The following is a 17,490-nucleotide window of genomic DNA, read 5'->3' as shown; positions in this document are numbered from 1 at the left end:
ACCTGAGCTATTTCACTTTCATGACAAACTTGGTGCATCTCCTCACAAAATGACTGATGCTCCTTCCCAGCCCTAAGAAAACCTATTTGCTGAGAAACTTCCTCCTTTGACACTAATTACATTTCATCATTTCGATTTTTTTGAAATCCTAAATTAAAGCCCATTTGCTCTTGCACCTCCCCTCAGAGTGAAACCAACAGGATAATCAGAGAACTCATCCCACTTGCCATTTTTAAAACACCAATCCCATGATTTTCCAGCTCTCTGGAACATCCTTAGCCTCTAAAGCCCAACTGATGGATACAGAGTATTTCCACCCTTTTTTTCCATGCAGACTCAGGTATACTCAATGAGCTGAAGTACTCAAGCACTTGACATGGCATAGTTGGATACAGAAAATATTTGTCATTATTTTATCACCAGTCTGTCATCCTTATCCCACAACCAGATGAGATGGTGGCTCTCCCATGGTCCATCACTATGAATATTTCAGCTCCATGAAAATCCCTCAGTGGCTGAGCCAACATTTCTCCTCCAGTTGGGTCTTCCCTGGGTGTGTTCCCATTTATTTCACAACTGCCTCCAAATCCTCACTTGAATTCCTCAACTTTCAAGCCTGGCCCAGAAGGGAAATGTCAGCAGCTCTGGGTTTCCAGGAATGAGAAGCTCTTGGTACCTCTCCATGGGCCTGATTATTTTCCAAAGACTTGTGCTAATTTTCTGATATGATCCCCACCTCTTTGTGAGACACTAAATCCTCATTACTTTTCCTGACCGATGCATTCTAATTAGATCAACACTTTAAAAAAAAAAAAAAAAAAAAAAAAAAAGGAAGGAAGGAGGGAAAAAAAAAAAATTCACAATAGCCACAGGACGGCTTTCCATCTCATTAACTCCCTCACTTATTATTTTCATGAAAATTACTGATAAAAAACGTGCATCTCCATTTGCTGGGACCAGGAGCTTTGTCGGCTCATATCTAACATCTCTCTCATCACCCGGGATGTGAGCTGTTGCCATGGCAATGCACAATAATAGAAACTAATAAATTACAAACGAGATGCTCGTTGAGCAATTATTGTTCTCTTTTATGCAAGTGTCTTGCTAATTTTGATCATAAGGAATGCTTCCATAAAGCAGCAAAGGGATAATAAGTCTATTTCTAGAGATTATTCGAATATACAGTGAGGATGGGCTTTCTTAGATCAATGATTAAGTGGTTTGGTGCTTTCAGGGAACCCAAATAAGAAATGGAACTTTTCTGGGGGATTTTCCTTCATCATGTTGGGAGCTTCAAACTCTGCAGCGGCACCTGAATCTGAGCTTTTAAAAATGATTTTTTTTCCTTTCCACCACCTGAAAAATGCCCCAAAGGCCCTAAGAAGGGCCCCTCACCTGCCTCCCTTATAGGGAGAGCCCCAGGAGCTGCCTGGATTATTTTGGGTTCACTAGGGATTGTGCAACCCTAAATTCCATTTTGTTACCCCAAAAACCAAGTGTGTGAGAGGGAGAAATGCCCTAGGGGAACACAATATAGCATTGAGTTTTTTGGGTTACAACCAACCAAGATTTACTCCCTGCACTGCAGATGCACCTGAAAACCCCAACCCATGGGCAACTTCTTTTCTGAATATTGGGTTCCAGCCCCTTATTTTGTCCCAAAAGCCACCAAGGCTCAATTTGGTTTGGCTGCTTCAGTTGATATTTCTGCAGTTCTCAGGCCCTTCCTTGTGCTCTTTCACTTATGCTTGAGGCACCAAATGTCTTCTTCTCCCAGCCAAAATCCAAATTATGCAAAAGGAGAAGCCAAGGGAATGCTGGTCATGCTGGGGGAGAACTGCAAGATCTGCTGAGACACAAAAAGGAGCAGTGAAGGCAGAAAGGGTTACCTGAGACCCAAAACTCCTTTGAGCTGCCTTGAAACAAAAAGTGAGAGAGAAGCAGTGAAGAAAATCCTGATGTTTCTATCCTCCCTGCTAATAAATAGCCTTTTTTCATTAAAAAATGCAACTTCCTTGTTTATATTCCCATACATGTGCATGGTTCCCCTGCCCTCACATTTAATTGCTGCAACATTAGAGTTTAGGAGTCCTTCACTCTCCCTCTTGCAGAGCCACAAACGCTGGGGTTGCAACCCATGGAAAAAAGGACATAAAACAATTAAAATAAAGAAAAAAAAAGTCACCACAACATCATTTATTGCACTCTCTGAGTAAGGTACAGGATTTTTTTCAATTCCTGGGGATGGACTCCAATGACTTTTCAGGAGGCCACAACTCCTGCAGAGCAAGTCTGAAACCTTGCTGGCCCAACTCCCTGTTGGCCAAAGTGCAACAATGGTTATTAGAGAGGAATTTTAAGGTGTTACCTGGGGGTGGAGGCTGATGGAGGAGGGGTTGGGGGAGTAGGGCCCCCCCAGGTCATTCCTGAGTAGGTTGTCACTGTGCATCTTGGTTTTGAGGCAGGTGATGTAACGGTTGCAGAAGTCCTTGCACAACTCATTGACCTTCTCCAGCTCCAGGAGGTGGATACGCAGCACCTGGATCGCCTTCACCATCTGCACAGGGGCACAAAGGCAAAAATAAACGTTCTGCCCCAAAATCTGCCCCAGAACTGATCCCCTACAGCAGAATGAAATTCATTTCCTTTCTCGACACACACAAGAAATGAATATTCTCGCCCCAAACCCATCCCTCTGCATTCCTTTTCCTTGCCCATCAATCATATAACCCTGAGATCCAAGAGGTAAAAAAAAAAATCTGCCAAATTCACCTTTGCCTTGCTGGGAATTGCTCCCCATGTCCCAAAAAAAAAAAAAAAAAAAAAAAAAAATGCACAAGGCCAAACCCCTCGTTGTTGCAAAGTGTTTGGTTATTCTCTGGAGGCCACTTCTTCTAACAAGATTACGGGGCTGCAACTCAGCCGTGAGCTGTTGCTGGTGCAAAGCCTGGGCCTCATTAAAACGTACCCCATAAACCTTCAAAAATTTACACATAAAACATTCCTCTCACCGAGCTGAAACCTTAAGTTTTACAGCCGCTGTTTGAAATCTTGCATAATATATAAAATTTCAGCTATTCACTCCGGGGCAATAAATCCGGTTTTATGTAACAAAGCGTCTTTGCATTTCAAAGAGTGTTTTTAACTTGCAAATTTTAGTGGTCATCTTTACAAACTGCAAGTTGCCATGGTTGGGAAACATCCTGAAAAATCCAGGGCCAACCTCCAGTGGCAGCTCCACGATAGAGAAAGTGAATTTTTGGTTGGTGAACAACAGGGATGATGGGTTGTGGCTGGAAAAAAAAATCTTTAATTTAGGTTTCTTCTTCTTCTTTTTTTCTGTTTTTTTTTTTTATTTTCCCTCCTCCACGGTTGACGCAGGCAAAGCCCAAGGTGGAGGCGCCGTGCCCACATTGGGCTCAGCGGCCATGAAAGTCAACATTCAAGGGCAAAGGCAAGAAGACCTGACACATATATGTAAAAAAATAAATCTCTCAATTATCTCAGCTCATTTGCTTAGGGTCTCATTTTATGTCCCTGCTCTGCTGCCTCGTATATCTGTCGGGATAAAGAGTTACAGTCCGATGGCGTACGTGCGCGGGGTTGTAAAAAATACAGATGCTGAATTAATTGACTGTGTGGCACTCGGCAGCTGATTGAGTTGATAATGGCGAGATCTGACCTTTTTCTAATTTCTAATTATGTGCATCTTGGCAGAGAGGAATACATGACTCTTATTCTAATGATAGCTAATGCCACTGGCCTTTTCAGCCCCGCTGTGCCATCGCCAATTCCTGGCAAACGGGTGGAGGTAAAAAAAAAAAATAAATGGAAAAACAGCACCCAAAAAATAACAACAACAAAAAAAGGGCAGTGCAAATAGGGGGAAAGTCTCAGCTCAAGAACAGGTTGAACTGTTGAGTTTTGAGCACTGCAAGACTTTTTAATCCAAAATTCCTTCAACTAGTGCTTCCCACCACCCAAAAAATAACAACAACAACAAAAAAAGGACAATGTAAGTCAGCTCAAGAATAGGTTGAACTGTTGAGTTTTGAGCACTGCAAGACTTTTTAATCCAAAATCCCTTCAACTAGTGCTTCCCACCACCCAAAAAATAACAATAACAAAAAAAAAAGGACAATGTAAATAGGGGAAAAGTGTCAGCTCAGGAACAGGTTGAGTTTTGAGCACTGCAAGACTTTTAAGCCCACAATTCCCTTCAACTAGTGCCTCCAAAAAATAACAATAAGGAAAAAAAGGACAGTGTAAATAGGGGAAAAGTGTCAGCTCAAGAACAGGTTGAACTGTTGAGTTTTGAGCACTGCAAGACTTTTTATTCCAAAATTCCTTCAACTAGTGCCTCCCACCACCCAAAAAATAACAATAACAAAAAAAAAGGACAATGTAAGTCAGCTCAAGAACAGGTTGAACTGTTAAGTTTTGAGCACTGCGAGAGTTTTTAACCCAAAATTTTAACCCAAAATTCCCTTCAGTGCCTCCCACCAACAGGAATGTGCTTGTCCAGCACCACATCAGCCATCTCCTCTATCTGCATGCAGGTTACCCACACTGAGCTGCTCCTTGTTTGGAGTTCTGGGCATTGGATAGAAAATATCCAGCTCTGTATTAGAACTATGGCAAAGCCACATGAACAGAGATACAGACACAGCAACAGATATAAAGACATGACTATGACTGTATCAGGTGTATACATGGAATTAATGGGATCAATCCAACTGCCCATGGCCAAATTTCACCTTGGCAGCAAGAGTTGCTTCAGAATATGCCTAAAAACCATGACTGGTGTGTTGTGGGGTTTTTTCTTTTAAAAACCACAAAATTAAAAAAAAAATTAAAAAACCCTGAAAATAGCCAGTGTAGATATATTTCCTGCACTATCTGCTGGTGATGTTTCATCTTGACATGTACAGAAATAGGTTTTCCTTTCCCAAAATTTTAGATTTTTTTCTTTCTGGCTCTATTTCTCTCCTCCTGCTAGACCATTACACCGATTTTTATGCAATTTAATGCAGTGGGGGTTTGTTGGTGCACCTCAACATTTGTTTAGTCCAAAAACTGAAATAATCCAAAACATTGGCTGAGTTGGTTTTTTGGGTTTTTTTAAATTGCTTTTCCCAGAGCAATTTCTGTTCTTGACTACAAGTTATTGCAGAATGAGTTTAGCAATATGCAAAAGGGGCTTTGCCTGGCCTGCAAATTTTTTGGAGGGCATTCCACAGACTCTTGGTTTAGGGATGTTAAAAACTCTCCTCCACAAGCTGAAATTGGGCACAAACATGTGGGATTTTACTGCACCTTGAAATCCTCTCTTGACTTTAAAAAAAAATAGTTCTTGCACCTAGATAAGTTTTGCTAGCTCTTCCCTTTTTGATACTTCATTATTCAAAATCACCTCCTTGATATCTGTAACACTTAGAAAAAGGAGCCTGTGAATTGCCTGATTTTCTTCTTTTTTGAGATGGAAATCCCTCTGCTATAACTCCCAGGGGACACATAACCCCTCAGGGAAGGTGTTTTGCTCTTTGCATCATCAGAAATGTGCAGAATTCCCTCTTCAGACCTTGAAAATTTGCTTGTGGAGCATCAGGATGGTGCCACGAACTTGTCAACCAACATGTTTGCCATGGAGACCATGTCTGGATGCTTTCTGGACAAAGCAACAGGATTTGGGGATATTTCCTGAGGTCAAAACAAGAGAAATCCCAAGCAGAGTCTTCTGAGGCACCTTCCAGCAGCAATTTGAGGAAATTTGAGATGATGTGGCAGGGAATCCATAAAACCAGTCCAAACTGTTCCAATCTGTTCCAAACTGTTCCAAACTGTTGACATCCATGACATTATGGAAAAAGTAATTATTTTGCCTGCTTTGAGGACATGAGCTGGCCATGACACTTCAAAGCAGATGGTGCCAGATGAGAATGCTGACACTACTGCATGTTGCACTGAGGAGCAGTAATTCCTACAGACTGCAGTTCTGGGACACAAACCAGACAGAGATCTTGGCTGTTTTCAGGAACCTCATTGACCCCACGGAACAATGAGCCAAAAGGGGGCAGAGGGGCTGCTCTTACAGGGGATCTTCTGGAAAATGTCTCAGAAAAGGTTCTGGAGAAGCTCTCACAAGGTCTGTGAAAAATATTGCCAAGATGACCAACACTACAGAGCCCAAAGACACGGTGGTAAATCTTCATTTGCTCCTCACCCCCTACCTTTTCAACACCCCCCAAAAATCATCTGCCAAGCCCCAGCTGCCTATACCAGGTTGTCGAGCTCGGGGTCGTCACTGAAGAAGGGCTTGTGCTCCTGCTCCTGCTGGTGGACAAAGTTCTCAATGTCCACATCAAAGCTGGCTGAGGTGATGCACTCAGAGCCCTGCGTCGCCTGCTCACACTTCTCAAAGAGCAACGTCAGCAGTGGGAACAGGGGGTGCCTGCAGAGGACAAAGGAGACAACCCATAATAGCCACTGGTTCAGGTCCATGCCCCACATCATTAATCCATCATCCATCATCCATCCATCATCCATCCATCATCCATCCATCCATCATCCATCATCCATCATCCATCCATCATCCATCATCCATCATCCATCCATCATCCATCATCCATCCATCATCCATCCATCCATCATCCATCCATCCATCATCCATCCATCCATCATCCATCCATCATCCATCATCCATCATCCATCATCCATCCATCATCCATCCATCCATCCATCATCCATCATCCATCCATCATCCATCCATCCATCATCCATCATCCATCCATCATCCATCCATCCATCCATCATCCATCATCCATCCATCATCCATCATCCATCCATCATCCATCCATCATCCATCCATCCATCCATCATCCATCATCCATCCATCATCCATCATCCATCCATCATCCATCCATCCATCATCCATCCATCCATCCATCATCCATCATCCATCCATCCATCATCCATCATCCATCCATCATCCATCCATCCATCCATCATCCATCATCCATCCATCATCCATCCATCATCCATCCATCATCCATCCATCATCCATCCATCATCCATCCATCATCCATCATCCATCCATCCATCCATCCATCATCCATCATCCATCCATCATCCATCATCCATCCATCATCCATCATCCATCCATCCATCATCCATCCATCCATCATCCATCATCCATCCATCCATCATCCATCCATCCATCATCCATCATCCATCATCCATCCATCCCCTCCCATTCTGGAAGAACCTGGCAGTGCAATCCTCACTCCCAAGTCACACTGGAAGTGCTCCTTCTTTCAGCACAACAACAAAAAAAGCTTTAAAATTGTAAAATTCACTATCTCCTCTATCAGGCAATGACTTGTTCCAATGTCTTGGTGTTTTCCACCATTGCACCAAAGTCAGCATTTCCTAAACAGGCAAAAAGGATGTGTTGGACACAGCCAGGATGTCCTGGAGCCATCTGCTGTCCAAGTGGCTTTTCCTTTCAAGGATGGACATCAGCACCTGCTCATTGATGGAAATATTTTACCTCAAAATGTCTCTGTTGGTTGGAGATGATGGATGGGGACCTCTACCTGCCTGCAGATCCTATGGACCAACCTTGTTATGGGCTGCTCCTCCACCAAGAGGCCTCTTTGCACCTCTGACAAGTCCACAAAGATGGGACAAATCCCACTTCTCTCTTACCATTAGATAATCTTGAAAACAAAGATTTACAGTTCTTGAAATTCCTATCTGTCCAAGGATGACACGAAGCTGATGCCAGTACACAAACAGCACCAAAGCACGTGGACAGCAGGGGGTGAGGACCACGGCTCAGGGCCAGCCTCAATGAGCCTCTCCAGCTGTGCAAATGCAAATCAAAAATGTTTCATGGAGCCTTTCCAGGCAGAAATGCAAAATGCTCCTGCAGGAATGGTCCCCCACAGCACAATGGGAATGGCTCCTCCATTTTATCTCCAAAAGATGGCCCAAAAGATGATTACAAATCAATTCCTCACAGCCTTCTGGAGCCAGAGTCAGGCGAAGGGGTTAAACCCCTTGGCTAAGTCTTCATTTGCAGCTGCTAATACCACAGCATATTATAGTTTAATCTGTCCTGATCCTGGTTTAATGCAAGATTCAGCGAGGCTGGAGCAGAGAGAGGAGAGGGGGGAAAATCATTTCATAATTTCAGGAGCCCCGCCGGAGCTTAGCCAAGGGATATGAAAGGCAAATTCCAGGCGGAAGGTTGAATTATTGGGATTTATGAAGCGGTGGCACCGCAGCAGAGGGGTGGAATTACCCCAAGGATGGGGGTCTGGGGAGGGGAGAAGGGGGTTCCAGCCCCTGAGAAATCTGTAACCCCTTTTTTTTGAGGGGTTGCATTGACCAAGGGGGGATTTAGGCCAGTGCCAGCATCACCCCGTGCTCCTCGGTGTTGATTGCTGCTCTGTGCCCCCAGGAAGGTTTTGGGGCTGGCAGGGAGTAGGAGGAGGAAAGGAATTGTTTTGCTTTTCAGCTGAAAATAAAATGGAATAAAAAATTTAAAATCTAAGATCAAATTTAAATTTAAAAAAACCCAGCTGAAGTGGAATCCAATCCAGTCAAATCCGTGAATAGAGAAAAAGAAAGTTAAATGAAACAAAATAATAAAATAAACACGAAACAAACAAAAAAGTTCAAGAACATTAAACAAAAAAATATTAAAAACATAATAATATAATTAAAAAAAAAAAAGCACAAGGGGAAATCAGGGGCCAAGACCCCCAGGGAAGGCACCAAGGGCATCCTCTGAGTGCAGTCTCGAGGAGTGCTGGAATTTGGGGGTTTGCCAGGAGCTTTATCCTGAATTGTTGTAGAATTTGGTTGGGGTTTTTTTTTCATTTTTGCATGGGTAAAAACCCAACCCTAACCACCATTTCCAGCCTTTCCATGGCCACACCACGCAGAGGAAAGGACAGCACAGCAGGGCAGGTGGAGGTTGTGGCATTAAAAATTGAGAGCTGGAGCCCCTTTTGCCAGGAAATTTGCAGTGGGGGGAATAAATGGATATCCAGGATGCACAGGGGAATCAGGAGGATTTTCCCCACTGTGAGTGTTAGGGAGGTGGAAAACCACCCCTATGGCACAAAGGAGTGTTTTGGGGTAGAAAAATCTGCTTTTTCTGATTGTGGATTTGCAAAAAAAAAAAAAAAAATGTTTTCTTTACTTGGGGTTTATTTTTTTGCTGGGGAATCCTCCAAATGAAAGGGCTGAACCAGCCCTGACATTTTCCTGCAGGAGAGAGGTCGTTTGCAGCCACTAATAAAAAGGATTCGACACGGGCTAATAAAGAGGAATGAATTCCTCTAATGGCCTAATTTCCCACCTTCAGCAGAGCCAGCAGCACAGCAGGCACATCACAACAAGAATTTAATTTTTTTTCACCCCTTTTCCCCTAAAAATACCCCAAACAACCCAAAACAAAATTAAAAAAAAAACAACCAACCGAAAAAAAAAAAAAACAAACCCACACAAAAAGCTCCCCACCAAACTTAATGCAAAGAAATCCAGCCATTTCCCACTTGGAAAAATCCAATTTGTGGTGCTCGGGTGCTTTAAGCATCATTTCCCTTCAGGAGCATCATCTTTTCTGGTCCAAAATCCATTGGGAAGTCCCAGCCCCGCTGTTGCATAAAGTCAAGAAAACATTTCAGCTGGGAGGAAATTGCAGCTGAAAAGTGACACTGCTGGACCAGTCCCTGCCAAGAATGTTGGGGAAGGATTTTTTTTTTTTTTTTTTTTCTACTTTTTTCTATTTTTTTTTAACGGGTGATAAACCCCCTGCTAGGGCATAAAACCCGGCAGGGTGACTTGTCCATCGGTTTTTATATTTCCCATCACATTTTCCCAGCAATTTCCCTGCAGCTTGATCGACTGATGCTCACAGCCAATACCTTCTGCCTTGCTGCAATTATTGAAAATTAACAGAAATCCGTTGTTTTGGGTGGAAGGAAATGGATCCAAGAGAGCTAAGAAAAAAATCCTCGTGTGCATTTGATACCTAATCACATATACAGCCACTGGATAGGGGGATATCCAGCAAAAAAAGGTTAATTTCTTGGAAATATAGAATGTATTACATACATTACATATAGTAGCATGTATTTGTTTTATATAAAATATATTTGTGGGGTTATTTTGGCTAGAATCCAAAAATAAGCATCCAGGTTTGGGCAATGAGTGCACACATGGAACTGGACAACAAATTTCCCCAATTTTCTAGGGGGAATATCCCTTTAACCTTCCAATTGAGGCTGTGAAAACTCCAAGGGTGGGGTTTATTTCCTTCCCTTTATCCCACAAATGCTGCAGAACTCCTCGTGGAAGGGAGAAAATAAAATGGTTTTGTCCTCAAATGGTTTCTTTTACTTTGAGGAAATGATTTCCATCACTGGGAGACCTGCAGCAAATAATCCTTTGTGTTTTCCTGGGAAAAAGTGAGTTTATTCCATACTTTCATCCACATTTCAGCCTTGTAATATTTGAATATTTGGAGGACAAATGCTTTAACTCCTTCAAGTTTTGATTCACAAGCCCCCACAGTCCTGGTGGTTGACAGGTTAATCCTAAACCTTAAACTTTAACCCTAATTATATTAGAATATTGTTACTCTGCCATCATTGCTCTGTGTTCTAATATTGCAAATTATCACATATCACTGGTATAATTACGTATTACTTATATAATTATACTATTTACATAATTAGAATATTACTTATAGCAGTTATACAATAACACTACTGCATATATTAAAGTATAATATATTATTATGCCTAAATTGACCAAAAAAAGGCACTGGAGGAGCTGCCCATCCCTGCCCACATCCTGTCCAGATGCAGGAACTGCACATTCCAGGTTAATATTTAACTTCACTCCTTGTTCAGCCCCAAATCCCAGAGCTTTGCCCCCAAAAAAGGTTAATTTTGGGGGGGGGGAGTGAATATTTTGAAGGGCAGAGATGCTGCACAACAAAGTCCACAAAGGAGCTCCATCACCACGTTTTATAATCAATGCTTATTATTGCTAAAAAGCAGCTCATTACTAACCCCCCCCCTTTCCCGTGTGTTAATTAATGCATTAGAAGAGCAGCAGATTAATAAGGCATAATTAATAACGCATAATTAATGACGCATAATTAATAACGCGCAATAACAACGGCGCGGGGCGGGAACCCACGCGTTAATTAACGCGGCGCCGGCTCCACGCGACAACCCCGCGTTTGGGCGACCAAAGCATTAATTAGAAAGGCATTAATGAAGGCAATGAATCTCTCCTCACCTGTACACAGCTCTCTTGTCTGCCTCCAGCTGGGCCTGGGGGTCTCCTCCGGCCGCGGGCAGCGGCGCCGTGGCCGCCGGCGTGGTGAGGTGCACGGGCTGGGCTTTGGTGGGCTGCTGGGCTGTGGCTGTCATCTGGGCAATGCACAGAGTGAAAGGGGATGGGGGGAAAAAAAAAACAAAAAAAAAATGTAGAATCAAATCAAATTTCATGAAATTCAAGTCAACAAAAGCAATTTTTGCCGGGTTTTCCCTCCACCCACGGAATTTTGGAAGTCGGGGACGCGGCGAAGGCGCGCAGGAATTTTGTGTGCCTGGGAAAAGAAGATTTGGGGTTTTTTTTTTTAGCACTTTTTCTACTTTTCACCAGGGGAAAATAGAAGGAAGAAGTCCCAGCACCTTTATTGTGTGGGGTAATTTACTAGAGGGATGTTTCACACAAGGCCCAGATTTAATCAGCTGCAACGCCGTGCTTTGCCAAGAATTCTTTCAAAGCACAAAGTTCTTTTCAAAGGCATTACTGTCTAGACACAGTCATTTCCAATTTTAGCCCAAAATTAGGTGAGCCTCTTCCAGCTCACCAAGCCCAGCCATGAGTCACCTCAGAGCTGGCAGGAGACAGCCAAAAAAAAAATTAAAAAAAAAAAAAAAAAAAAATCCAACTTTTTTTTGGTGCCCATGCCCAAATCACCCAACTTCAGCCCCGCCATGGCAATGTGCTGTGCAATAAATTCAGGAAGAATTTGAAATTCTTTGGGTTGAAATGCATCAGCAGCACCCCAAATCCAGTGGTTTCAGCCTAAAATCCAGTGGTTTCAGCTGTGCAATAAATCACCCTGACAGCAAACACTGGTATTTTAAAAATTGGGATTTTAGGTAAATATCAATTTTAGGATGTGGCTGTGCCATTGCTCTCCAAATCCCTGAGCATCCTTCCAGCATCACCCCAAAACTGGAACAGGGGAAAATCATTTAGGGACAATTTTCACTTAAAATTATCAAAATCTAAAAAAAAAAAAATCGGAATTACTCGCTGTCAAACTTCAGAGAAGTCCAATGTGGGCTTTGTGTTATGGTCACAAGATTCTGTTAAAAAAAAAAAAATCCAGGAAAAATTTGAAATTATTGATGTTTAAGGTGCATCAGCAGCATCCCAAATCCAGTGGTTTCAGCCTAGAATCTCATTGGAAAATGATTACAGAGTGGTTGGTTTGCCTGCTTGTCTGCTGAAATTTGTGAAAAAATGAGTATTTGCCTATTTTTACCTGTAAATGTTCAGTCCTCCCTTGAGGCACAGTGCAAAAGGTTTTTGCTAAATGTTATATATGTAATTTTTTATTTGTCTTCCCCACTTATTTCTGTATCTATATATAATTATTTGTTATCTATTTCTATACCATGGTTTTTTTTCCTGTGTTTTGATATAAATAATACCTATTATTTATTTGTCTGATCCACTTCTAGATTTATCTCTGTGTTTATACAGAAATGGGCTTATACACATTTTGATTTGTCTAATATGCCTTTAAATTTACTTCTGATTAATACATCATAATATTCACACACATAATTATCATGACATTAATTAGAGTAAATGTGAATATATGCATATTTATACAGAAATATGTAAAACTTTATAAACCCAAGCTGGACCAAAATCATGACACCTTTTGCTTTTAAAATATTTGCCTTTAATATCTCCTGCCTGACCTTTTGCTGTGGCTTTTTTTTTTCCACTTTTTTTTATTTTTTTTTTTCCCCCCCCCCTTTTCAATCTCCTTTATTGTTCATAACTCCAAAGTTGGGCTCCAGCACCTGCAAATTCACCTGGCTCTTATTTAATTTCCAATTCTCCCAACAGGTTCCATTTCTGTCCCTTTTTCCTTTCCCTGGTGCAAAAGAAATGAGAGGAAATTTGGGTTTCACTTCCCCTCCTGATCCCAGCAGTTGGGATTTCTCCTTTTCTCCCCACTGTTTTTTTATTTTAAAATAAAATTGAGCAGATTTTGGGATGCTCCAACCACATCTTTCCCTTTTCCCCCCTTTTTTTCTCCCTATTATCTCTGTAGAAAATTACACTTATACAGGGAAAAATGGCTTTTTTTTCCCCCAACCTTTTCCCTTTTTTTTTCTTTTTTTTTCCCCATAATCACACTTATTTACCAGGATTCCAAAGCTCTTTTTGCATCCTGCCAAGTTGACTATTTCCAGCCAAGTCTGCAACTAATTGAGCTATTACCCAAGAAAAAAAAAATAAAAAAATAAAAAAATAAAAAAATAAAAAAATAAACCTCCTTTGGGGCTGCTCTGAAGCCATTACCTCACCTTGGACTAAAGAAAAGAACCAAAAAAAATAAAAAAAAATAATTTCAAGTCTATGGAAAAAGAGGTGAGAGGATGCTGGGATGGGAGGGATTTGCAGCTGAATAGGGAGGAAGGCAAAAAAATGGAGCCAAAAATGACATTTTTTGGGGGGAGAAGGGAAAAGGCAGCAGGTTGCTGGTATGTGGGAAAATGGGAATATTTGGGTGTAAAAGTTGTAAATTTGGATAAAAAATACAGGTGGGCTTTGATTTGGTTTTTTTTCTCCCCTGAAAAATCACCAAAAAATAGTTGTAGGAGAGGGGAAAATGGTAAAAGAAAAATAGAAAGCACAAAATGTTTAAAAAGCAGCAAAAAAAAAGTATAATTATATAAAATATAATTATGTAAACTGTTAAAAATGTGTTAAAATATGTTTCAAATATGTTCAAAATGTGTTTACAAATATATTGGAAAAGGAAAGTTTTAAAATGTTACAGATATGTTCAAAGATGTGAAAATCAAAGCAATGGTTCATAAATATGCTAAAAATGGATTTAAAATCTAGAAAACTATTACAGAAAAATATAAAAAAATATGTTTGCAATTGTGTAAAAATCAAAAATGCTTTAAAATATAGACATTTTTCATTTATAGCATTTTAGAACTAGAATATTAAAAAATGCTAAAATGTTGAAAAAATTTAGATTATGTTTAAAATGTCCTCAAAAATATGTTTTAAATATAGAACATGCAAAAAAATAAAAAGGGCATTAAATATGTAAAAAATATATATATATTTTTTAAAGAAAATAACAACGAAATTTTAAAAAAATAGTAAATAAAAAGTAAAAAAAAAAAAAAAAATTTAAAATCCCTGAGATTTTGCAAGGCTCCTGGGTAAAAAGATTTTTTTGAGGTTCTGTTTGCTCGATGCTGCTTGGGCTGTGTATGGAATTTCTGGGTTTGGGAATTAAAAATTTTTGGGTTTGGGTATCATAAATTTTGGGGTTGGGTATCAAAAATTTTTGGGTTTCAGGGATGAAATTTTTGGATTTAGGAATTAAAAATTTCTGGGGTTCTGGTGCAATAATTCTGGATTTGGGAATCACAAATTTTGGGTTTTACAAATTTCTGAGGTTCTGGGATGATATTTCTGGGTTTGGGAATTCCAAATTTCTGGGCTTGGGAATCACAAATTTTGGGTTTGGGTATCAAAAATTTCTGGGGTTCAGGGATGAAATTTGTGGATTTGAGAATTAAAAATGTCTGGGGTTCAGGTGCAATAATTTTGGGTTTGGATATTATAAATTTCTGAGGTTCAGGGATGATATTTCTGGATTTGGGAATTCCAAATTTCTGGGTTCAGGGATGCAATAATTCTGGGGTTCAGGGATGAAATTTTTTGATTTGGGAATTAAAAATTTCTCGGGTTCAAGGATGAAATTTTTGAGCTTGAGAATTCCAAATTTCTGGCTTTGGGAATTCCAAATTTCTGGGTCTGGGTATTTCAGATTTCTGGGGTTCAAGTGCAATAATTCTGGGTTTGATATTATAAATTTCTGGGGTTCAGGGATGAAATTTCTGGGTTTTTTTTTCCTCTTTTGGGAGCAAATCCTCTGCTGGTGTTGGTGGCTGCTCCTGGGGTTTGGGGGTCAGATTTAAATGCCATAATCCCCCAATTTCAGATTTTATTTGAACACTGTGACCAAAGACATCAAGTCCAGAGAGCAAATCCCCTAAATCATCATTTCCCCTACTCTTTAATGGGATGCTGAAAACAGAAATTCTGAGCCCCAAAACCTGCTCAGGACACCAGGAATTGGGGGGAGGTTTTGTGGCTCCTACTGAAAAATTCAAATTTCCACCCAATTTTTAACCTGTGACTTTTTTAAAAAAAATATTTTCATAATTAAAAAGATAGAACCGTTCTCATAATTTTTAATTTTTGTCCCTGTTGTAACCACTAAAAAAAGCACCATTAAGGGAGTGGAGGAAAAATATTTTTCTCATTTTCTGTGCTGAAAATGATGAAAAATCCACTTTTTCATCCAAATCTAAGATATTTTTCAAAATATATTTATAGAGGAAATTTATTTATTTATTTCTTGGTCATTTTTGTCCCCATTGTAACACCTGGGGAGGAGGGGGAAGATGCTTTTTATCACTTTCTGTGCTGAGATTTATGAAAAATTAAGCCAATTTTTAATGACACTTTTTCTTAAATATATTTTTAGAATAAATAAATTAATTAATTAATCAATTAATCCTTCTTCCTCCTTTTTTGTCCTTTTTGTGACCACCTAAGAAGCATTTTTTTGGTGGTGCAAAGCTGCTTTCACCACTTTTTATGCTGAAAATATCTATTTTCAAAACAACCTCTTTTTGCCAATGAAAAGGCTGAAGACCCTTCCTCAGCTTTTTGTTTTCCTTCCTTACAGAAAACTGATTTTAATGCAGATTTTCAATTTCAGCAGGTACAGAACTGAAGGAATGTTTGGTATAAAAGATGCTCCACGTTCCACTCCTTTAACAAATTCCAGTGATTTATGGAGCATTTTTTCCTTCCAAAATGCAGCTTTTCCCATCTTTCCTGCTTCTTTTTTTTTGCTTTTTCTGACAGAAACAGCCTCTGCTGGAAAACATAAATGCAGAGCTCCCCAAATCTGGTTTTTTCTGCTCCCCAAATCTGTTTTTTTCTGCTTCCCAAATCTGTTTTTTTCTGCTCCCCAGAGTGGTTCCCTTGATGAGGAGCTCACTGTCTGATAATCAATAATTTTTCCATTCATCACCAATTCTCCCCATTTCTTCCCCACATTCAGAGAGAAGAAATTTGTGTCATTTCCTTTCCCAATCCCTAGAAATCCCAAATTTTCAGGTGAAAAGTTCACAGCAGTCGCAGGCGAGTCCAAAAAATTAATAATTAAAAAAAAAAAAAAAAAAAATCAACAAATCTTGGCTGCAGCTTTTCCTCCAAACCCACTAAACAGAAAGAGAAACGCTTGAGCAACCCCCTTGATAAAGTAAAAAAAGGAAGGATTTGGTCAGCAATGCTCCTGAGGGTCTCCAAAATTCAATGTATTAAAAAAAAAAACCAGGGGGCAGATAAGGGACGGGGAGGGAGAAGGGAGAGAGAGGGGGGGGGAGATCTCCAAAGGACGTTCCAGAAAATGTCGCTATTTTAAAAAGTCCCTTAAATTGCCCATTAGGACTCCAGCCGTGCCGTGGCTCCCCCGCTGCGTAAGCGAGAAAAAGGGACAAAAAAAAAAAAAAAATTTGGAAAAAAAAAAGAAAAGAAAAAAAAAAAAAAAGAAAAAAAGCCCTAGTGGAGGCAGAGCAGCGAAGCGAGTAAATGATGACACAGAAGTTGGAGGAGCCATAAAACCCCACTGAGTGCCGTTTGTGACGAGTGACCTTTTCCCACCAAAGGAAATGAGGAGAAAGGAGAGGGTGGCTTCAAGGAGTGAGGGGGGGGGGTGTAAAAGTCAATTTATTTATTTTAGCTTGCACAGGACAGGCTTGGTTTGGGGTTTTTGTTGTTGTTGTTGGGAGATTTTGCTGCTTTTGCAGGTGAGAAATGCAGTAAATGTAGAAAAACTTGAAATCTTCCATGTGAATAAAACAAAAAAAAGCTGCTTTGAAGGTGGAGCTGGCTCAGTGCACAATACAGATCACCCCTGCTCAGTCACTGGAGCTGGAAAAGTGGAAATGTGATCTAAATTTACCCCTAAAAAATCTCAGGATGGGTTTCAAGGTGCAGGAAAATCTCCAAAATCCATCCTCAACTCCCAAGTCCAGCCCACTGGGGTGCTCCAGAAGAGTTTCTCTTGGACAAACTCCTTTTCCTTTAATAACTTGACTCCACAAT

General features: G+C 40.4%; 1 protein-coding gene across 10 annotated transcripts in view; it reads right to left on the bottom strand.

The window, feature by feature from the left end:
- Positions 1-17,490, bottom strand: part of PKNOX2 (PBX/knotted 1 homeobox 2) — a 90,160-nt gene that overhangs the window by 11,816 nt on the left and 60,854 nt on the right. For all 10 annotated transcript variants that reach the window (XM_088177813.1, XM_088177815.1, XM_088177812.1 and 7 more), the window contains 3 exons: positions 11,323-11,456; positions 6,280-6,451; positions 2,369-2,557 (listed from right to left, as the gene is read on the bottom strand). In XM_088177813.1, coding sequence (XP_088033939.1) covers positions 2,369-2,557; positions 6,280-6,451; positions 11,323-11,456 — 495 coding nt within the window. The remainder of the gene's footprint in view (positions 1-2,368; positions 2,558-6,279; positions 6,452-11,322; positions 11,457-17,490) is intronic.

The sequence above is a fragment of the Sturnus vulgaris genome, chromosome 23, assembly GCF_052056855.1.
Source record: "Sturnus vulgaris isolate bStuVul1 chromosome 23, bStuVul1.hap1, whole genome shotgun sequence".
Lineage (NCBI taxonomy): Eukaryota > Metazoa > Chordata > Aves > Passeriformes > Sturnidae > Sturnus > Sturnus vulgaris.
Note: the sequence above shows the minus strand (reverse complement) of the source record. Positions and strands in the feature narration are given on the sequence as shown.